The sequence below is a fragment of the Echeneis naucrates genome, chromosome 7, assembly GCF_900963305.1.
Source record: "Echeneis naucrates chromosome 7, fEcheNa1.1, whole genome shotgun sequence".
Taxonomy (NCBI): domain Eukaryota; kingdom Metazoa; phylum Chordata; class Actinopteri; order Carangiformes; family Echeneidae; genus Echeneis; species Echeneis naucrates.
In genome coordinates this window covers 2,313,264-2,336,950 of record NC_042517.1, presented here as the reverse complement: position 1 = coordinate 2,336,950, position 23,687 = coordinate 2,313,264, and the positions used below count along the sequence as shown (strand labels likewise).

Below are 23,687 nucleotides of genomic sequence, written 5' to 3'. Positions count from 1 at the left end.
CTTGGACAGTGACCTACATGAAAATAGGTCTATACTGAAGAAAAGGAGTCAACTTTCATTTGATACTGTGGATCCAGATGTTCTCTTCACAGCTGACGTGAGCCAGGTGAGCACCGCTGTCCTGTGTTTTCCTCCTGCTGCTCCGCTGTTATGTCCTGTGCTGCCTTTTTCTGCGCGACCCTTTCACTATTACTTTTATTATTATAATTAGCCGATTCTTGTTCTTGTTCTTCTTATTGTTGTTATTGTTGTTGTTATAGGGATTCCTGAACCAGTACATACCCCTGAGCCAACTGTGTCCAGTCTGCCCTCTCTTCTCGGAGGCAGCTAGCCCCACAGCGCACACAAAGCGCAATATTGAGGATGCGCTCCGAGCCTTTTTATGTGTGTTCCATGATGGCATGCTGAAGAACGTCAGGGACGACTGTTTTGTTACAAATGTTAAAATGAAATGTTTAACTATCATATATAATACTTAAAATTTTTGTATTCGTGTTCAACGTTATGTTGAATTCTATCGAGAAAAAAATGCAATAATTACGATTTACAATGCTATAAATGTATAATTAAACTTATACATCTAAAATAATAAAAATAATATAATAATAAAATTTAAAATATACATCTTCGTGTTATTTTGTTTTTTTTAAGATATCATAACACAATTAATGAATTCATGTTTAACTGGGTATTTTTCATGAGAGATTATAGAGTTTGGAATCAAGCGGTCAAAATGACCGTTTACAGCAGTTCTAGTAATTATGGAATTCCGGCTCTTCTAGTGTTAAAGGAAAATAGACCATAAAGCAGGGTGTTGTTGGGATTGTATGGCTGATGATGTATTGTTTGTTGTCATTGTGGCTGCCAAGGCATTTATGGTGCCGTTGCTGAGTCCATGACAAATTTCCCCAAGTGGGACAATAAAGTTTTATCGTATGCATGATGGAAAGACTATGGCTTACTTGTTATGCACTCTGTCAAAAAAGTCCGATTATTTGTTTATCATAGATGCAATGATGTTGATAGCTTGAATTTTGAGGTAACTTCAGACTTTCTGATCAGCATTTTTCCATTATCTGCAGTCTGAGGCACATACACAGAGTCCGAGACTGAATCTGTCTCATGATAATTATCTCTCAGTGTGGGTGTAGATAGCTGATATCTTGAACTGTAGGGACCCAAAAACCCAAAAAACAGAACGAAGGATGCATCTAATCGTGTTTACATCTTTAATGACATTTGCAGTTTTGTATGAACGGATGGACATCAGTCACAGGTTTTAACTTCAGACAGTATTGAACAGAGCTGTTGGTAAATAAAGCAAAACTATGAGGCATTTACAAATCTGTGGATACTGGGGATAAGGCTGGTGACAGTCGTCTTAAATCTGACAAATTCTTCGAAGAGCCAAAAAACAAGCATTATCGCCTACTAGAGACTAACGTGTGTCCAACGCCTAATATGTATTCTTCTGTGCCTCTTGAGCTCAATTCTTGTTTCTAACTATTAAAAGCATTTCAGTCAGGCACACTATATGGCTGGATGTCACCAGTATACAGTGATGCCCAGCAGCTGGTGTAAGTGTGGCTTCGGTGTTCAGGCCAGTGGGATTTCTGTGAAGGCTCTAAATCACAAGATTCAAATTTCTCCATAATGCCATCAGCGTCCATTTCATTAGTGACCTGCAGCTGTTGCACAGTGAGAGAAGCTGACACGGTGAAAATCCTGTTTACGGTGAGAAGACACTAAGATGTGTCAAACCAGTTCCTCACCCACTCATTGTGGGACGCTTAACCCTCAACACGCAGAGATCTCATTATCTGCAATTTATCTGAATGTACTCCCTAAATCGGTGACTTGTCAGAATTAGGTAAACTCATGACAAACACAAAAGATGCAACATTTACACAAAAGACTGATACATTTCCTTTATTAGCTGTGATAGACTGCTTCCAAAGATCCAGATGCAACAAAAGAAGCAGAAGTTTCAGACATTCATTATGACACAATTCCTATTAAAATCTTGACTCTTGGTAAACATCATCTGCAGTTTGAGCCACACGCACAGTGTCAGAGCTTGACAGAATCAAACGGTAGAAAATCTGATGAGCTCTCTGGATCAGCTGTCTGAGCTGAGCAGAAATCTCTTCATTCACATGGAGGTAAACCAGGGGGTTAAGAGCACTGTTCAGACACACAAGGCCTCGACTTATCTGATGAGCGATGAAAGCTCCATTAGACCAATCACGGCATATCTTCTGTTTCTCCAGAACTCTTGACCAGAGGGTGAGGTTCTTGAATATGTGATAGGGGATGTAGCAAACAGAGAAGAGAAGGATCAAGATGAACAACAACCTCAGGCTTCTTTGTTTCGTGTCAGTTTGAATAGAATTTTTGCGACAGAGAATAACAATCACATGTCCGTAACAGCTCAGTGTGATCAGGAACGGAATAAAAAATCCAGTTAGCGTCCATCCGAGGCTGTAAATCAAGTAATCCTCAATACGGGCTGTAGAAGTGGTATGATAACATTTGGGAATCTTCCCTTTGTTTTTGGGGTAGAACATGTCTGGAAGACTTTGAACACCAACCAACAGCCAAACCATGACTGAGATAGCCACAGAGTGAGTGACAGTGATTCTTCCCAACACTCTCATGGGATGGACAATAGCCAGGTACCTGTACACACTTATACAAGTGAGGAATCCAATGCTGCCATACAAATTCAGGTTGAAGCAGAATCTTGTGATCTTGCAGAAGGCATCTCCAAAGATCCAGATGCTCCCCTTAAAGTAGTACACCACCAAGAATGGCAGTGTGGGGAGATAAAACATATTTGCAAGTCCAAGATTGAGAACAAAAATGTTGACATTCCCCAGTTTCTTCCATTTCTGTGCCAAAGATTTTAGTCCCCATCCATTAACCAGCAGACCAAGAATGAACACCACAAGGTAAACAGAAGGCAGGAATTTGTATTCAAAGCCTTTTGAAAGATATCCACCCTTATTTATGCAGGCTGAAGCCATGCTGCTCTCAGAGAAAAAGTCAGCCGTTCTGCCTTGTTTCTGGTTACGATGACTGAAACGTGACTGTCAGCACAACTTGTGTGTTACAGTGCGATTTCCTGTTAGAGGCTGTGTACTTTCAAATTGAGGTCATTGCTCTCTACTTACTATTTTAGCTTACCTGTTTTTCATTGTCACAAAAATGAAAATAACACATAATTCTGTGCACAGTCTACATTGTGTCAGATCAGTTCGGTGGCATTGCACTCACCCCCCCTCAAACAAACTCCTTTGCAAAGTTTTGCCTATGAAGTTACACTCCAATCTCTCTTTGCCCAACATCTGGGTAGAGAAAATATCAAATTTTTTTCAATGATATAGACAAAAGTAAATGACTGTTGAATGTTTCATTAAGAATTCTCATATAATCCTTCTGATAAAACACAATAGAATGAAAACAATGTACAAGTATGGGATATTGTTCATGAGGTATAAGTGTTGGCTCTGTGATGGACTGGCGAGCTGTCCAGGGTGTACCCTGCCCTCATCCAGAACGTTGGCCGGGATTGGCTCCAGAAGATGGATGGATGGATGGTATAGGTGTAAGGGAAGGTATGAGTTTCGGTAGTAGTGTAGCTCTTCAGGAGAAAAATAATTGCCAGGCCTTTCAGATCATATCACTGAGAATTACAGATTTGTTCAAAATTATGTGAGTTTTTACATATGAGAACAAAATATATTTTTTGTATTATCATTTAATCATTTAGGTTTTAATGAAAATATACATAATCCCTATAATTATATCAGAGCGACTGTGTATTTCTGTGTACAGAAGATGTATACATTTATGTACACATCATTAAATCTGTGCCAAATAAGACAGGAATTGGCCCTGTGAAGCTGTAATCCTTATTCCAAAGAAAATATATTATTTGACGGATAATAACCAAGCTTCAAAGTTTGTTTTTAATGCTTAGTTGTCGGGGGGGAAGTTTGTGTACTTGGCCAGAAGGTGGTATCACAGTCAAAGTGAAAAAGATATGTGTGGCAGTGTAACATGCTTTTCTATGTACTGAGAGGATAATGCAAGTTGGAGCCAAACTGAACTGGACTGGACTCACTGTTGAGTTGACAGCTTCGTTTGTTTTTCAATGTTTCAAGAGTGATTGGCACATCCGCGTTTTTTTAACATGTTTTTTTTAATGAGACAGTCCATCCACAAAAGTCAACCTCAAGGCCACACGTTTACTTTCTGACATTCATCATCTCTCACAAGTATAAGGCACCTTCCTTTGCATGGAAGCAAAAGCAGTGATTCTTTTAAAAATATTATTATTAATCATGCTTTGTTTTTCCTCAAAAATCATTGAGAAGGAATCCTCGTTTACAATGGTGTCAGGAAAGAGCAACACAACAACTCATATACCAATAAAAATAATAATAATCTTTATGTATTTATCATTATATCTACGAGATGTAAATGAGACATAAATTATATCTCATTTTCAATTTTGCTTTGCTGTGGGATATAGCACCTATCAAAAAACTTATAGACAAAGTGCTTCAAAATCATAAAAACAAATATTCACAATTCAATTACATTATAATCATGGATTAATTATTATAGTGGACAATAGTAAAATCAGGTCAGAATACATATAATTAATTAAAACCTTAACTATAAAGCTAAGTTTTTAAATAGTTTGATTTTCGATGGCATTTCGTCTCACAACTAGAACAGAAAATAAACAAATTCAATAAATAATTAGGATGTGGTGAAATGATAGCGTAAATATTAATATCAATATTCTTTGTTTATTTATTTATTTTTTAAGAAAAGATACCAAACGGGGAGCTTGTCTGTATCTAAATATGGAAGCTCCCCTCCCGTGATGTACAGAAAAACATACAAGAACCAAACAACCGACAAACAAACAAACAAACAAACAAACAAAAGACGACAATAATCCGGTTAGCCGTTAGCCAACGTTAGCATCGCTAGCTGTTAGCATGCTATGTTAGCAGCGGCGGTTAGCTAACAGCACTGTTTCTTCTGTCGCTAATAAACAAACAAACAAACAAACAAACAAACAGGAGATGACTTACATGTTTATGAAGCAGGAAAACTGAATACGAGTGGAGCTGGTGCCTTTAGCCGTTCACAGGGTTCATCTTGGGGGGAAGGAGCATCCAGTTCGGGGCCGCACGGTCAGACCACAGTTGCCCGCTTGAGACGCTGACTGAGTCGGTCAAAACTGACTGGGTGTCCCCGTGTAATGTTTATTATTTATTTATGTGCTTGTTTATTTGTTGATTTATTTATTTTTTTAATGAATCTTAACAATGTATTTTTTAGTTAATTAATTAATTAATGTATTTATTTATTTATTCATTCAAACGTAGTTCTTATTGTATTTTTATTTATTTATTTATTTATTTTTTATTTTTTATTTTTTTTACCATAATCTTTGCTCACTTGGTTTGGGGTCATCACATCCTAATTATGGTCTGGCTTTATGATTTATTTCCCTCTGGGTAGGACCGCAGCAGTGAAAAATGAACCAGCACAAATACTGACAAACAAATCTGAACACAATCTTTTATGGGCCACATCGATGTGAATAGACAGAACATGTGGCAGTAGATAGTTTACACACCTCTTTAATAAACACAGACAGAACTGTTCGAGACACCAGCATATATTTAGATGTGAAAACAGTTTTAGTTTCTTCTTTTGACCTTAAACATGCATATGATTCTGTCAACTTCCTCTTTTAAAACAACACACCTTTCAAACCCGTCAAACTGTCACAGCTGAACAATGCTCTTTCCCTTTTCATGTGAGATTTTTTGAGAAGTTAACAGCAACGTAACAAGCACTTAGTCAAAACATTGAGCCAAAACAATGATTCAGTTACACACAGGCAGATGATATATTTCAACACCACTGATCATTGTTTCATTTTCATGGAAAATTCTTTTCCATTTTTTTATTATTTAAAAGAAATTCTAAGTTCTAGAATTTCCCCTTGGGGATCAATAAAGTTATATCTATCTATCTAAATTCACTGGTGCGATGGACTGATGCGTCACAGCATGTCGAGCTCGCTGCAGCAGCCATCTGAGCTGACCACAAATATCATTACTTCCATGGAGGTAAACCAGGGGGTTCAGAGCACTGTTCAGACACACAAGGCCCCGGCTTATCTGATGAGCGATGTAAACTCCATTAGACCACTCATGGCATATCTTCTGTTTCTCCAGAACCCTCGACCAGAGGTTGAGGTTCTTCAGCAAATGAAACGGGATGTAACAAACAGAAAAGAGAAGCATCAAGATGAACAACAACCTCAAGCATTTCTGTTCCAGTACCTGGTCTGTGGCGGTTTTGGAGCAGAGAACGAAAATCACATGTCCGTAGCAGCCCAGCGTGATGAGGAATGGGATACAAAACCCGGTCAGCGTCCATCCAACGCTGTACTTCAGATAATTCTCGACAAAGATCTTGTGGGTCGTCTCGTAGCATTTTCCAGGACGGTTTGGAAAAGTCTTGATGTAGAACATGTCTGGGAGACTTTGAACACCAACCAACAGCCAAACCATGACTGAGATAGCCACAGAGTGAGTGACAGTGATTCTTCCCAACACTCTCATGGGATGGACAATAGCCAGGTACCTGTACACACTTATACAAGTGAGGAATCCAATGCTGCCATACAAATTCAGGTTGAAGCAGAATCTTGTGATCTTGCAGAAGGCATCTCCAAAGATCCAGACACTCCCCTTGAAGTAGTACACCATCAAAAATGGCAGAGTGAGCAGATATAAAATATCTGCTAATCCAAGGTTGAGAACAAACACATTGACATTCCCCAGTTTCTTCCAGTTGTGCAGCAAAGACTTCAATCCCCATCCGTTCGCCGTCAGACCAATGATGAACACCACGATGAGAACAGGGGGAAGGAATTTGGCTGTAAAATCAAACATGACTACTTGAGAACAATTGGTCTTATTCATTGTCTTCTGAAGAATTAGTAAAAGTTCCTTAACGTGATGAAGTGCGCAGCTCTTCTCCAGTGATGGAAGCAGATGTAAGAGTGAAAGACCTCACTGTTTTCTCTACATGCAGCATGTCAGTTTTACACCTGCCTATACAGGAAACGCGATTTAACTGTTGTGCCACAGCTGCATTTTACAGGAAAAGGTGTGATTGTGAATTTTAAAGAGTATCTTGATGGTGGGTTTGGCAAGTTAGTGACAAACAGTCACGAGACAGATTACTGTACATACCTCTTTGCTTACCAGCTGCCACAGATTTAACGGTTGTCTTATTAACAAGCTGAAAACTGTGATTTTAATGGGGAAAAAATTATTTCAGGACAAACTTAGTTGGTGTTCCTATTAAACTGAAAACTAAGTGTATGTAATGAAGAGTGCCAGGCAGCTACATCAGTCAAGTTGTTGCCTTCACACTGATCTGAAAGTTGTCACACACGTTTGGCAGGAAGTAAACTGCATATAAATACACTCACACATAATATACATGTCTATTTTTGCCTCACAGCTTGAAAACCTCTAGAGACAATTATGTTCCCCACAGAATAAATAGCTATATAATATACAATATATATGAGTAGAAGAAGAAATGAAGATAGGTTATAAATATTTATAAACTCTTAAAATAAAAGCCATATTTATCCTTCGAGCAATCCTCACTTCAAAATGTTTTCTTCCATGCTGATGATTTGGGAATGAAGCTGCTGCACTCTTCATCCTCTGCAGTAAAGTATTTGGTCCAAAGGATTTCAGGAAGTCTCACAAAATCATGGGGCCAAGATAAAAAAACAAAGGGTCATATAGTTTTCTAGTAGTTTCATTTTCAAATGAAATTCATATGAAACTGATTAACTAACTACTCAAAATAGCGACGTTTGAGGACTCCTTGTCACAACTCCACCGCTCTTCAGTTACAGCGCTGAACAACGGTCTCAAACAGTTTAAAATAAAATGGCATCATGTCATCATTTTGCTCTACGGGAGATTTGTGCAATATTATTAGTGTGTGAATTTGTGTTTTGCTAGTTTGAAATGTGTCGCAGTGATTATGACCTTTGACCGTCACATTTAAATCAGCTCATCCTTGAGTCCAAGTGTATGTTTGTGCCAAAGCTGAAGATATTCCCGAAAGGCATTACTGAGATATTGTAACAGGACAATCAAAATAGAAAAGAAATAGAAATAACTATTAAGAAATAAAAAATAGAATACCTCTAGCCCTAGTTATTAAGTTATTAAGTTGTGTAACAGTTCATCAGTAGGAGGAAGGGGGAGATAGTGAAGTAAAAGGTCAAGAAAAGTTATACGGAGATTCAGTATATACAACATAACTACACAAACCAATTAATATTGTAATGAAATTAAAATATCTATCAAAAAACAAACAAACATCAAACTCATCAGGAGTACAACTGCAGGATGAGCGTAAAAAATATTAACATATTTCACTTTCCATAAGAAACAACTGTCCAGAATTATTTACATCAAACAGAAGAAAATAAGTGCAATGACTACAAACAAAACTATACAAGTAGGAAGATGCACTGCAGAACATCAGAAAACAAGTCAACAATCAGTTAGTTTTAACTTACTGAAATCTGTCTTTTACAAATCATTTATGACCAAAAAACTATCATGGTCAACTGTCCTTCATCCACAGCTCAGTTTTTGTTTTTTTTTTGTTTTTTCAAGATGAAAATAATATTTGAATCTAAGAAATTCTTTGTCTTGCCAGAGATACAGTGCAGAATTACTCAGATTTGACTGGCCCAGTTAACCCAGTGTTTAAAAAAAAAACAAAAACTGGGAAACTTCTCATTCTAACGGAAATTTTGAGCCATATTTACAGACTCAGTCCTGATTTTTCCACTTAAGGAGCATCGGAAGAATCAGATGCAATGTCAACTTAAAGGTCTGAAAAAAAGTCACAGACGATACAAGTTTTAGTTTTTCACAATTGGCTCTGTCTGTCTGAGGAGTTAAGGAGTTTGAGTTTTGTCTGTGGTCAGACGCCTTCATCCTTGAAGGAGTCTTTGTGTGAGGAAGCCAGAGAAGCCAAACCTGGGTGTTCCCCGGAGGTGTGTACGATGAAGGCTTAGTTCTGCGGGTTTTAATCTGAACTTTTGTTGCCTCTCATCCTTCCTCTCTCTCCCTGACGTTTCTTTCCAGAATAAAGGCCAAATAATGCCCCAAAAATAACATAATGACAGTATATAAAAATGAAAACCAAATCAGTGCACATTGTAAAACTCACTCACTAAAGCACATTTTGACTTCAGCTTCAAAAGTTCTGTGTGCTGTAAATAATGTTTGTTTACCTTCATTTGCTAAATGATTTGGATTCTTGAATAAGGTAGAAAAAAAAGTATAAATCAGGAGAGTAAAGGAGCTGAGGGGAAGTGCACACTGAGGTGGTCCATCTGAGAGGGTGAAGAATCACCCCAACTCAGTGACAGTTTTTATCTACAAAGATCAATTTCTCCTTCAAGGTCCATTGACGACAGGATGTTTCCCTCGCTGTCCAGCCCCAGATCAGTCTGAGTTTCCCCATGCAGGGCTCGCACAGGCCAATCAGGGCCTGTACGCCCAAAACGCCGGGTTCCTGTACGGCGAGTAGGGGCAGTTGTTGTGACAGACGCACGAATGGATCATCATCACGGCTCGCTGGAACAGTCTGCCCGAGGCGCAGCGGAAGGTCACCTCAGCGGTGGTGGTGTGGGACGGCGTGCAGCAGCGGGAGTCGGTGCACTGTCCGCAGTACCGCAGCCTGTAGGCGTGAGTGCTGTAGCAGCCCTGATGAACGAGCCGGATGGGCCCCGGTGACGTGTAGCTGGCCTTGCACTGCCCCTGCTGTGGCCACTGGGAAAACATCCAACACACAAACGGTAAACGAGAAGACAAACCCACACACAAATCCAGCTCGGATGCAAAAATGTGATGATTTGCATAGCAAAACTGGCACATTTACCGTCACAACGCCTCCCTGAAGCAGGTCATGCGTCATATTTGTGTCACAAAGTTAAATGTCACATAGAAATATACTTCTCAATTCACCCAAACTTGGCCTACTTCTGACTCTGACGTTTCGTGACCTTAAAACAGCAAATCAGCGCTGCAAGCAGATATTCAACAGAATAGGCTGCAAGTTGAACAAAAATATTTGACCCACAATCTTGATGTGTCTGTTGTTCTGTGAGTCCAACTGGTCTCCTGCATCATTTGTGGACCGGCAGTGAACTCTGTCATTTGTAATAAATTCTTCCTGTCAGGCTGGTTAGTTAGCAGTGAGCAGACTTCACTTCAAAACAAAAGTCTGAGCTTTGCCTTCTTTATTAGCTAGTTTAACTTCACCAACAGCAGCTCTGCCTTAATCAAAAATGTGTGCAGTCACTGGTGTCGAGCACATTTTCCGTTGTTTCTAACCAGATGGACCATCTGTAAGTTTTAAGGCGATTATTTCTAAAAACTCTGTTTCTCTTTAACATAATGAATTAACGTTCCAGAGCCAATTATAGCAAAACTCCATTAACAGGATCAGAATAGGTTTATAATTTGGCTGAACTCTGTTGGGTGTTGAGATTAAAAAAGAGAGAGAGAAGGGGTGTTGTGGGTAAAGCTAACCATGGGTTTCCTTGGTGGCGGTGGTGGCAGCTGAAACGCATGGCAGGGCCGCACTTTGCAAAGACGAGTCTCCATTTGGAGCTTGCAGGCAGGATTTTGGTTGGAGACCCGGGTGGAGACTCCGGCCCCGCAGCTCTGGGAGCAGGCGCTCCACTGGGTGCTCTGCTCCACACAGGTGGAGGCAGGCAGGACCAGCCTGTTCAGAGGGTGACTCCTCGAGAGAGCGGGCCACAGCCTGCTGTCGGGTCTCAAAGCTGGAGGAAAAACGAGATAAAGCAATGATTACATTCACAGTTCATGCGTGGGCGATGCATGCTGTCATTCCAAGAGTTCAGTGAACACACAGACACCCGCTAACTGGTTATTAACAGTAGTTTACAGATGATTTGCTTGGCCTTTGCAAACTAAACCAAACTGGAAACATTAAAAGTGGCGAACAAACTATTTTATTCAGAAAGTTTAAGTGACATTAATCTAAAAACAGCTGCTTTTTGCCTACGAGTTCAGATTTGAATGAGCGTTGATGGTGATAAAGGGCTTTAAGGTGGTTTGATTAGAGTGTTGATGAATAGAAGTCCAGTGATCGCTGCCAGTAATTTTAATGTCTCCTCTGATTGTTCTCACTTGTTGCTATCAAAAATGTCCTGCCTAGTCGAGTCCCATGCTTTGAATTTTTGTTCATTAAAAAAATCCAAAGCAAATTTTTGTTCCTGCCAACACTAACATGTAAAAGTCATAATAATCAGCTGATTTTAAAGCATGACACGGCAGCATTCGTATTCAAGAACAAAATGTTCCTTTGCTGTTTTTCTAATGTATTTTGACTCAGACAGTGTTTGGAATTCCAGATGTTTTTAGAGTGGCTTCATTTCCCGAGCACACCCCCTTTCTCTCTATTCCTCAAACACACACACACGCCCCTTTTAATGGAGTAATGCAAACTCCACAAAGTCCGTCCATAGGTTTAATTGTCACACAGCTGTGCTTGGTTGTTGTTATGAAACTAGGAAACTTAGCAACTGGAGGAGGAAAAAAAAATGTTTCCAAAGAAATCTGGGTTATATTTGGACTCTGAGAGCTTCCCTTTGCCCAGACACACCCCAGTTTAACACGTCCGGTAAAAACTTCCAGACATGACCACCAGTGACACAAACGGAGGGAGGACTGTTTTGTCGTAAGGACCGATCATCAGTGAGTAACAGCAGCAGCTGAGGAAGTCAGACAGTATCGTGGTGACGCGTCTGGCCGCAGCACCCCGACACTGGAAAAGATGCTGTAACTATCCAGCTCTGACGTCAGCTTATAATTTGAAGGTACCAAATAGTTAAACATTTTGGGAATTAAAGGCATAGTTTGATGAAAGGATGATTAAAGGAGCAGATTTAAGGGATGTACCAGCCAGTTTCAAGGCAGTGAAAAAGCTAAATGTGAAATGTGTAAATATAAAATAAAAAGACAACAATCACATCAGGATATATGTGAAATATATCAGTATATGTTGATATTAGTGTATGTAGAGGGGGCGTGCTCCCACAATGAGAAGACAGACATGATGAAATATGAATAAAAAAATGTATGTTGTGATGATACATCTACACACACAAATCAAATATATTTGGTAGCAACATGTGATGCTATATGAAATTAGATTTTTTCATATATGTGCATGTGCAAATTTTTATATTTATATTTTATATTTAATAAAATATTTCATATTAGCTATGAATTACATCCTCTGGATATTTAGTTATTTCATAATAACATATCTGCTCATGGGTTTGGATGCATCCCTCTTGATAAAGGGAATTTGGTGCTCCTGCTAGTAAACGTGGGATGTTTCTCCTTTAAGGGCTGAGCGAAGACACACACATAAAAAAATTATAACGATGGTTTATTTACCTGTAATGGCGTCCTGAACGACCGTGTTCTCCAGGTTTTCACACACCCATTCCTTGCAGCATTTCCCTGGCAGGTGGACGTGTTGAGGGTTGGGGCAGTCTGGGGTGGGAAGACGTCCGGTCAAGGGACAAGCTGGCACGCAGGTCACCCCTCCTCCTCTGCAGCGGCAGTAGGTGTCACATGAGGGCTGAAACGACTGGCCCTCGTGGTACGTAATGCCGTTGACCTTGCAGCCGAGATCCTCCTGACCTGTGGGAAACACAGCACGGACGCCGCCCTTTTGTCAACCTTGGATTGAAGTGGAAAACTTAATCAGGAAGTGAAAGGATTAATTTGAGTGGTTGGTGGGCGCAGCAAGGGGAAAATCAAAGAGAGAAGAAGGTGAGGACACAGGAGCTGCTGTGTTGTAGTTTTATGGGAAACTAGGCCTCTCTGCTGAGAAACCCAGGAGCCTTTTTTTCAGTCCCCAGGTGTTGTCTCTGCAATCTATCATGCTCAAAGGGCAGTCATTACAGGAAAAGTGTCAACAGCAGGAAATAGAAGCTGAAAAGTTTTGGAGCTTTGGCAGAGAGCCGCCGCCCGGCAGGCCGTCCTGCTCGGCCGAGCAGACTCTAAACATTAACTGTCTGTTTGTCCCACTCATGATCCGCACAACCCCTCCCTGTGTGTCCTCCACTCTGTCTGACCTGCACAGATGGGTTGTTTCGCTGGTTTGGGGAAAAAAAAAAGGCACTCACTGACACACTCCCCCGGTTCCCCGGGGAAGCTGGCACTGTAGTCGCACTGGAGTCCTTTTTGGCTGTCGCAGGGAAAGCGCTCGGTGCAGGACTCGCCTTGCTGCCTGGCGCACACCTGGCAGCACCTGCAGCCGTCCAGCACCAGTGGGACGCCTTCTCGGCACTGGGGGGCAGGGCTGGGGCAAAGGCAGGGCTTTTCACAAAGCTGGCACAACACCTGTGGGGTCCGGTGGGGGGGGGGGGGGGGGGGACAGGAAACCTCAATTACCACGAGCATCCAACCTCATCACTACATTTTCATTACACATGTGAGCAACAAAAGAAAATGTGGCTGTCCAACACTGTTTCCGATCACATGTATGGGATGGAGTCAGAGTCAGAGAGCAGCAGAATCCCTTTAAGGCTTTGTCACAAAAACCTGCCCAGCACAGTAATCTCACCATCAGACGTCCGCTCCAACAACATTACACTTTCTTTCCTTCCTGCTGAGCAACATGATCCCACTGAAGAAACATGTGTCCACACAGTCATTAGAGTTAAGTGAGCATCGTTTTCTATAAGGTTGATATTATTTTTATAATCAGTTCATTTTCAAGCCAAAATACCTCCAAAAGTCCTTTGCTGCAGCTAATCTGTCTGATTTTCTTTGTTTTATGTTGTCAAAGAAAAAAACTGCTCATCATCTTGGGTTTAGTTAAACAGACAGGTCTGTCCAGATAATTATAATAATAATTATCATACATTTTATTTATTTGGCCCCTTTCAGGTCACCCGAGGTCGCCTTTTTATAGATGATATTTCCTACAAACAATCCCCTCCATTTAATCTTAAACGTGAGAAGACAGAGCTGGTGTCTATTTTCCAGCCTAGTTGAAAAGAAATCACTATAACGTATCAATAAAAGTTCAGACTGAGGCTGCAGGACAGAAAACTTTTTCAACAGCTTAAAGTCAGCCAAGAAAAAAAAAAAAAAAAAACAAGAAAAACAATTACAGCAATTGTTTGAACTCACTTTTGTCTCACACACAGATAGTCACCATATGTAGAAGAAGTAAAAGGCCTCACCTGCGTAGCCACACACAGCAGTGCAGCCACAGCGATGGCACAGTCGCACAGCAGTCGGTCCATGGAGGCTGGAGGTGTTGGTGTCGGTCCGTCTCACTGACCTGTGTGACGGTGTGGTGCGACCAGCGTGGCTGTTTGCTCACTGCTCATTCTTGCGCCTGCTGACATTTATAAAGTCTGGACTCTGATGTCACGGGCTGACTCCCGTGTAAACAGCCACTGGACCGGCATCAGAAATGTTTCACATTCCTCCTCCTTGCTGCCCATTTCCACTTCCAGACACTCACTCACACACACACACACACCTCCACCCCAAGCTTCTCCAACCCCCCCCCCCCCCCCCCCTTTCCTTCTCCTCCCTCTCTTTCCAGTCTTGTGGCGCTCTAAGTTTACACAGCTTCACAGAGAGAAAAATACATTAGTCAGAGCAGAGAAAAATACATTAGTCCGGCCGACTGCGAGTCAAACAACCCCCGAGGGCTCTTATGGCGACAATTCGAGTTCAAGTTGATGAGATTTTTATCTCACTGGTGCTTTTAAAAGACTTGCTGGTCAGTCAAATATAGCAGCTGATCTTTTGAAAGTCAGGTATTTCCACTATTTTACTTTTTCATCCCATGGCCCAAAATACTCCTGAAAACTTAACATGCCTCAGTAAAGGAGATTTAATCCTTCTCTTCTGTTTTGGTTTCCATGTCGCACAGGCAGCAAGTCGGAGTTGCATGAATTGTGGGTTTTTTTTCTACTGGCCTGAGGAGAATTAAGGAGAAAACAAAAAATCAGCCCTGAAGGAAACACTTAAAAGTCCCGTACCAGACAGAGCTGCCTCATTTGTGAGCAGTTACAGCAGAGTCTGTTCCACAGTGTAACAGCGATCATTAACCTAAGAAGCATGTGTGTTACCCAAGACGGAGATACACAACGATGCTGCGAGCAGCAATGCATGCTTGGATGTTCTCCCAGTGAGTGAATCTAACAGGTGTGATGTTCACAACTGCCAGAAAATGAATTCATCATGTTAGATACAAAACGCAGCAGAGGCCGATGGCCACGGCATCAAGCTAGACAGATAAATGTTTTTAACAGGATGATGGAGTCAGGAATCAGGAATAACAATCAGGAGGAGCACAAGGACCAAATGTCACAAAAGTCTGTCCAATAATTACACAGTTAGCTAAACAAATCTGGTCCATATACAGCAAGCTGCTACTTCCACACCAAAACCAATTCTATCACACACACAGAAAACCCAGTGGATACCAGAAGATAACAGCTGGGCCAGTCTGTCTAAATGTTAACCTTAATGCTGTACCAGTAGAAAGTGTGAAAGAAGTATTCAAATACTTTACTGAAGTATCTGCAGCTTATTCCAGATATCAAGAGAAAAAATATTCATGTATGCCATTAAAAAAAAAAAATCACTGTCATATGTCGTCGAGCTGAAGTTGGATTTAGTTTAATTAAACATTTGATGTTCTAAATATTACTACTATATAATATATGATAGATCCTCTGAAGATCATGAATGTTTGAAACTGAAAAGCAATCTAATAGCTGTTGATGTAATCAGGGTCAAAGTGACGGACAGGCTGACAGACACCGGCGTTCACCGAGTGACGCGAGAGGCGAAAAACGTCCAGAATGAAGGAATAAAAATATTAATGTTGTTACAGCTCAGCTGTGAACACGGAGCATACAACAAGGATACCGTCACAGCTTTTAGCACCCCTGAATGTAAACACCACAGCATAAAGAGCGGAGCAGAAAGTACAACATGTTCATGGCAAAAGGAAATTCAGTGAAAGGTAACAGCAGATTCAGTCACTTGTCACAGAGGTGGGTGGGCAGTAAAGACACCCAGTGATGAGTTATAAATAGAAGGAGTCGGCCAGAGAGATAGAGCGAGCAGGAAAGTCAGGTGGGCTCCAGGTGGCCGGCCAACGTCGACGTCTGCCGGAGGCCTCAAACAGTGCTTTCTCTGCAAACTATGCCTTCCTGGCCGCTGCAGCATGTGTTTTCCGTGCTCTCCAAGAATGACACAGGCTGGAAGGATTGCATTGTAACATTCATTAGCTCCACTAGAACATGGAGGAGTTGGAAGGAAAAGCTCAAACTTCTGAATATTACACGTTCTGCTCCCTGAGACAGTTATTTAGTCTGAAAAATCCTCAGACCAGAGCCTGTCTTGTGATTACGAGTCTGAAAACTAGATCATGGTGCAACAAGAAATATGAATGGCATGACTATTCCAGCTTCATTGGATTTTTGTTTGTTTGGTGTTGTTTTTTTTTTTTTTTATGAACAACTACTTTGTGGAGAGAGTTGAACCCAGCCGTCACATCGGCAGCTGCAGCCAGTATCAGCCACGGCGGATTCATATCTGCCAACTCAAACCAAAAACACCAGAAAAGGCTGAATATTTTTTTTTCCAAAGGAACCAGATGTTGGAAAATTCCCAGACAGTAAAGCATCACTCTCACCAACAATCAGCGCCTTTGAAGAACCTACAATGACCTTCATTCAGTTTGGGTGAATATTGTTTTGGTATGTAGCTGGTATGCTGAGTCCCCTGATGATTCATGAATGAAAAAAAATAAAAAAAAATGTGGGGGAAAAGTAATGAAAATATTATTTGTTCTGTGAATGTCAGAAAAGAAGGACTTGATCTAAGAGCTGAAAGAAAAGAAAATTCTTTTACCAAACCTGTCACTGAGGAGCAGAAAAATGTCCGACACGTGTTCGGAAAATCGTCCGACAATCCAAAAATGCCTGAGCAAAGACTAAGACTGTTGTAATGATACTCCGAGTGACACACGGAGAAAGCTATGCAGGTTTTAGTCACATTTGCAGATGAGTAACCTCGTAGTTCTGTTGATGTTTGCAGAGAGCGCAGCAATAATGAAAACCTTTCATTTCATTAAAGGTTTTTTGTGTTTAGTTTCACTGAAATACATGAATGTCCCGACAGACGCTCATGCCCCCCTGAGGATGAACTGTAGTAATGCTGGTGATCGTTTGCTTTTCTCATTTAGCACCATCGTCAGGAGGAATGATTAATTTGTCCATTTTTTTGTACCTGTACCTGCAAATGTCTGCATGCTAACGCTGAGATGACGAATCGTCGACATGTTAGCTTGTTAACAGTCAGCGTCTGACCCATTTACTCCACATCTGGCTGTATTCCTGCTGGGATCTCAGGGTGCTGATGGACGGTTTGATTGACACACAGATGCCAGAATTGGACCAGATGTGGACCGAGCATCTGACCTTTGAGCCGTATAAGGGCCAGACATGGGCCGTGGCACCGCCAGAGTTTAGGCTAACTGGGGTAGGTGAAAATGGTTCAAAGCTAACTATCAATGTAAAGTACAGACGGTCGGATTCTGTCTGCACAGAGTCAAATGCTGCTTTGTTAAAATGGTTGCACATCTTAACTTCATCAGTGGGTTAAAATAAATCAGAAATAATCAAAGCGATTAAAATGCATTTCAGTTTTTGGTTCAGCGGGTAACTTTTGGCCCGCTGCACTTCTCTACTTCTCTACGACCTGACACATTTTTAGGCCTCTGCTTTTTCAGAAAAATACATTTCATGACCTCAGCAAACTCAGACAATATTGAAGTCTGCCGGTCTGCGGGTTTGTGACTGATTCGACTTTGACTCTGAGTAAACACACCGTGGCCTACAACAGCCACAAATAATACTCTAATCTTCTCCCAGGACAATATTTGACACATACATAACATGCAGAGCAACTCTGCGTGCCCTTGGTTGGCTAATTGGTGTCTGAGGTTTTGGCAAACAGCGTCGCTGACAGTTTTCCAGTCACTGACACGCCGTCTCTGCCAAATCTGCAGGTATCCTTTCAGCGGGGAAGGCGGATTAGCCATTACTTCTGGAACGGTCAGAAATAGGAAAAGAAAAGAAAAGAAGTCTGAAAGTGAGTGTGAGTTGTACTCTGCTCGTGATGTTGATGTGCTGAGCTGCACTGACTCATTGTTCCAGTAAAGCTTTCGGAGAGTGAATGCAGTGACGGGCATCTCTGGAGCAGCACCACACCCTGCGGAGGTCACAGACTGAGCTGTCCTAATCTGTTTAAAACAAAACTGGACCATGTTGATTCTGTCTGCCTCTCCTCAGATCACTCCCTCTAACGGCAACATGGAGTTTTCTGAAAATCTGAACTGTATGTCAGACTATTTCAGGTTTCAACCACAGAAAGCCATCGATGATTTCTGCACCGATGTCTCATTTACTGAATGGCCAGGAAGTATATTTCACCTGTTTTCACTCAACACATTTGTGCGAATCTGGGCCGAGGCCAGAAAACGGGAAACGCAGTTTTGAATTTGGAAAGTTATCAAAGGAAAACGACAAGATGAAGACGATGGAAAAGGTTCCCAACATTTTCGTAACATTACGGGCAGCAGCGAAAGTGCTTTCACTAAAGAGATGTCCAGGTGTTTCCCCTGTAGTCGCTTGCGAAACTTCAGGAGAAATCCTACGAGCGCACAGCTGTGAAATGATGAAATATCCATCTTAAATTGCATCGTGTAGTCTAAATATACCTGAAATGGCAAGATATGATTTAATTCCACCTCGCCGTTCAGCGAGAGACTAAATATGGTAATTACCTAAATTCCACACACCAAGAGTCTAAAAAGGTCCAAAACGGAATCGGAAACCACAAAATGGAAACAGACCAGATTAAAAAAAGGTGTGACTGTGTCAGCCCTGCGTGCACGTTCATTTTACTGCATTTTTATGATTAATGTGTCAAGATGGAGTCCAGATGGAAGCAGCTACAGTGGGATCCACACACACACACTTCCAGCAGCGATAGCTCCAACTGCAGCCAAAGTGTCTTCCCTAAAATGACACCTACATTCCAGGCATTCCAGCCCGATGTGTGAAAATCCCACCGTGTTGCCACAGGAACACCCGGAGCTGACGATAAGGACGTCGCCCTGACCAAAGGTCGGCTCCTGACGTACACGGGGCCAAGGTCACTGCCGTGTCCACAGCGACAAAAAGAAAAAGCACAGCTCGCCCAGACACCCGTTCACACCCTCTGTGGGGCTACGGCAGCTGCAGAGATCGATGTGTCAGGAAAGACGGAAACAAATATCTGTCTCACACGCTTCCATCAAAACCCCAAGAATGTCTCTAATCAACTGAGGTAACCATCGTGTTGAAGTCAGTCAGTTCATGGCTTTGGTCCAAACGGATATATCCCAACAACTGGACAGACAGAGACTTGGTTTTTCCCACGAAACAGGCAAAATATCATCTACTGAACTGACACGATACCCATTTCAGAGTGAGCAGGTAACCTAGAGGCCTGTGTTTGGCCTAGACCTTCTCGTTGTGAGGTGACAGTGCTAAATATTGGCTTATATAAATAAAGGATGATGATTTTCTTTTTTTAATCTTTAGTGCAAGCAGCGGTCCCCCATGATGTCACTCACTGGTTTGTAAACTACTGTTTTGAAGCCTCAAGTTTGTCTGTGTAATGTCTGGCTTTGTGAAACCAGAAGAAACCAGTGATGGATGGATCTGACCTGGTCTGAACCTTATCCTGACTGTCAGGCAGGGTTATGGTCAGCGTGCAGTCAGTCAATCACACAGCAGCCACGCCCCGTTGTGGTCTATTTTGTTCCAAAGTGGCCCATCATGTAAAAAACATCAAGCTGAGATCTTAAATTGACGAGGAAAAAATGCACTGGGCTCATAAATCAAGTAATAAGTAGAGTCACTTTCACATAGACTTCAATACAGTCTGAGTAGATGTAATCCAGCTTTCAGGCTCTTCAGCACTGGCTTCACGTGTCCGTCCCACAGTGAGAGTTATACTTTAAACTCCCCTCCTTCGTTTCACTCCCCATCAGGATGCGTTTTAAGAAGTCATATATTTTATTTTTTCAAAATTTTAATTTTGCTAATGCTTCATCTGAAACCTGCAAAATGAATGTTCCCATCAGACTCGGTGCTAATTAACAGACCGGAGGTGGAGATCTCAGTCTGGTCTGGAATGAACTATAAACAAACTTGACTTCATTTTCTCCATTTTTTTTTTTTTTGTGTCTGGGTTCAGCTTCAGGAGGTTGTTTACGAAGAGCTGATTGCAGCATTACGGTGCAGAAATAGCTGAATTTGCTGACACGCCTTAACCAACAACACATCCATTTCTAACTCTGGTTACTAAAAATAAATCAGAACAAATAAATAAGCAACAAGGACTCGGTTCATGGTGGAAGAAGCCACTTCCTAGCTGGCTGCACACTGTCAATATTTTTAGCCCAGATTGTCGCCAAGTTCTGGCAAAGAAAAAGATGCAAACAACTGGAGACTCTTTGACAGCGCGGCCGACTGCTGAGCATCATTTTTAGCTCTGATGCTGTCAGCTGAACGAGAGAACAGGATCAGCTTCAGTATTTGCACATTTGCATGAGCGTTGACTGCTATCTGTTTTCTGGGAAACACCGCATTTTCAAATGGCATCCTTTCACTCCTTTGCTGAGACAACATGGAGCACTGAGGGAAAGAACAACTGGTCACAGCTCTGAGATAAACAGTTACAGGTGAAATGGTTCAGAGACGGCATGAAGCAACAGCAGCCAGGATGTCGTTTTTCCCTTCCCACTGCTAATTTGGAAAACTTTGCATGCATTTTAACTTTTGATTTCAGAAATGTCTGGCTTGAATTTCTGACAGAGGATTTTAGCGACATCCTGCGTTAGGTTCTTCCCTTAAACTCCAGTCTGTTCCAAAACTATTACAAGATCCTTTGCGGTATAGAAGGTGTTTTAGTCCATATTTAAACGTGGCCTGTTTGTTACTTGCTACGGACCGTGTGTGTGTCCATAACATTTTTCACTGTCTGATTGATATCGATGGTGGAAATAATCCAATACAAGTTCTTGCATCAAAATTTTTAACTCGTGTGTCAGTGTGAGTGTCAGAATAAATACAGTAAACACTGAATAAAAAGACTTCGTCAGACTTGACTGAAATTCTTGTATTTAAGGATTTTTCTTTCAGCAGGGAGTTTTTCTCCTGTCAGACAGTCCAGAGGGTTTATACTTGCCCTTGAACCAGAATCTGGACAGACTCGATAAAAACAAAAGTGTCAGAGAACTCTAGGGGCCAAATCATGAAATTATAAAAGTTTAGATTTCCCCACAGCCACCTCAGCTCAACACGAAACACATCCCTGCTCTTATTTTAACAGTAATTCCCATTTGTTGTTAATTTGCTGCTGGAGTTTCAGATGTTGCTCTGTCCCCCTCTGCAGAGTCCCACAGCTTGGTCTAATTATTCCACTGAACACCATCTTCTGGTCCTCTGCGTGCTCGCTACCATTTTCTGTTGATAAAAGAATAATCACTGAATTAAACTTTCTTTGTCAGGGTCGGGTTACTAATGATCCCCGTATTTGTACGATCTATGATCCTGTACACTTAATGCAGCCAAGCTACCGTTAATGCTAATAACTAAACCTTGAGATAACAATATTTGCTAAGGAAGGAGTATCATACATGGTGACATAATATAGATAAGCGGAATCCAACATGTGGGCTGGGGCCCACTTGTGGGCCATACAGGTATTACAAGTGGGACACAACTTAAAACTTAAATATACTGTACATCTAAATTATGTTTTAAATTGTCTTAAAACAAAATGAACTTAAGAAATGTGTAATATTTTGCTTTTTATAGTGTTTATGATGTCTCTGGGTGGCCCACATTGTTCATATTTTATCTTATTTAGCTTAAATAAAACCAGAGCTTCAAAATTAAAGAGAATTTCAAATAAAGAAAGTCTTAAAATGGAGGATGGATTGCCAAGTGATAATATTTGGCCTCTGTTTTGTTTCTTGTCGGATGTTGGCTGCCAGCATTTGAGTTTTTTCAGCATTTTCAGCTGTGAGCTGGAGGAGGAATCAGACAGCAGCTGATGCATGTGAAACAGCTTTAACAGAATATTTGTGAATGTGGGAAGCTCTGAAGCTCTGAAGCATTGTGAAATCCATTGTGAAACAGTCCACCAAAGTCGGCACACAAAGCTTCATCCTCCTGCTCCACACAGATCTGTTTCACTGCTGCTGTCATACGACGAAGTTTGTAGAAGTTTGTACTAGTTTGTACAAGTTTGTAGCCGTCTTTCAAAATCAAGCAAAGCCTCGGGGCCTCAGAGAAATCAATGCATATCAAAGAACTGGTATAAAAATGCAGCTCTGATATGACGCTGGATGAAAACAGACTCTAATTTTCAAATGGCCAGGAACCGAAGAAAGGCCTGATGTTTTCCACCACTGACTCAGCGCGTACGGTCAAAGATGGTGGAAATAAAAATAATTTCAATCGAAAGACTTTTGTGTAACATAAAGATTTAGTGAGGTCATGTCTCAGCGCCACCTGCTAGACGTTTTTAATTGCCAACTTTACGACCAAAATCTACAATTATCCCATCAAGGACGAGGAAACGACATGAGCTGCAGGTCTGGTTTAGAGTTTTTTGTCCTTGACCAGAATCGGGACGTCCTGTCATCGTGTCCAGGCTCGACAGCGTCTCTAATTTTACCACCGGGTCATTTCGCCTCCAGAGGTGATCACTGACAGCTTAATTCTGCTACATTACTGTCTGGACGACATCATTTTGGTGAATTATGTGTTTTTATCTTAGCGTGCAGGCCGACAACAGGCTCAAACAGCCACCCTGGATGAGTTGAAAGAAAACACAATCGGCTCAAAACATCGACAAAGCACACAAATCCAAAGTTTAGATCCTCCCAGTCAAATATAAGAAGTTCAAGTACTCCATATTCACAAGTTTACTCTTTCACATCAGTGACTCTGCAACAAAAACAGCTGAATGCATCGACTTACTTTACAAACTATAAAATAAAAAGCTGGTAGAATATGATCCAAAGCCTGCAGGCGTGGAAATAAGACACCTACAGATCAGAAGAAAACTGAAGCGAAGAAGTTAAATAATGTAATACTGTGTCAGCCACTGCCAGTTACAAGCAAGAAATAAAAGATCTTTTATAGTTCTGACACGTCTGGTAGTCTGATTCTGGACCAGACAAATATGGTTTCTTTCAGTTTCAGAAGTCCAAACTGGAAACTACCGGCTCATAAACTCATTGCTGACTCTCCATTTTTCAGTTTTTATGTTAAAGGCTAAAGAAGTGGCTGCTGCGTGTCTCTGCTGTGTGAATGGCAAAGAGAGGACTAATTAATTTAGATGGACTCTTCCTTTAATGCTGCGGCCTGTGGAGATAACAACGGCTCTGTGCAT

At 41.3% G+C, this 23,687-nt stretch overlaps 3 protein-coding genes across 3 annotated transcripts; all 3 read right to left on the bottom strand.

Annotated features, from left to right (window-relative positions):
- Nucleotides 1-1,215: 1,215 nt before the first annotated feature.
- LOC115046847 (P2Y purinoceptor 1-like) lies at nt 1,216-3,063 on the bottom strand. The gene has a single exon (XM_029507480.1). The coding sequence runs from the start codon at nt 3,024-3,026 to the stop codon at nt 2,016-2,018; it is 1,011 nt and encodes a 336-aa protein (XP_029363340.1). The 5' UTR covers nt 3,027-3,063; the 3' UTR covers nt 1,216-2,015.
- Nucleotides 3,064-4,788: 1,725 nt separating this feature from the next.
- On the bottom strand, nt 4,789-7,504 carry LOC115046710 (P2Y purinoceptor 1-like). The gene is made up of 2 exons (XM_029507247.1): nt 6,104-7,504; nt 4,789-5,873 (listed from the first exon to the last, which is right to left on the bottom strand). The coding sequence occupies exons 1-2, from the start codon at nt 7,020-7,022 to the stop codon at nt 5,842-5,844; spliced, it is 951 nt and encodes a 316-aa protein (XP_029363107.1). The 5' UTR covers nt 7,023-7,504; the 3' UTR covers nt 4,789-5,841.
- A 111-nt stretch (nt 7,505-7,615) lies between these two features.
- ccn5 (cellular communication network factor 5) lies at nt 7,616-14,661 on the bottom strand. Its single transcript, XM_029507246.1, has 5 exons — nt 14,384-14,661; nt 13,319-13,535; nt 12,582-12,830; nt 10,683-10,936; nt 7,616-9,920 (listed from the first exon to the last, which is right to left on the bottom strand). Exons 1-5 carry the CDS (start codon nt 14,444-14,446, stop codon nt 9,633-9,635), a joined length of 1,071 nt encoding a protein of 356 aa, XP_029363106.1. The 5' UTR covers nt 14,447-14,661; the 3' UTR covers nt 7,616-9,632.
- Between the last annotated feature and the right edge of the window lie 9,026 nt (nt 14,662-23,687).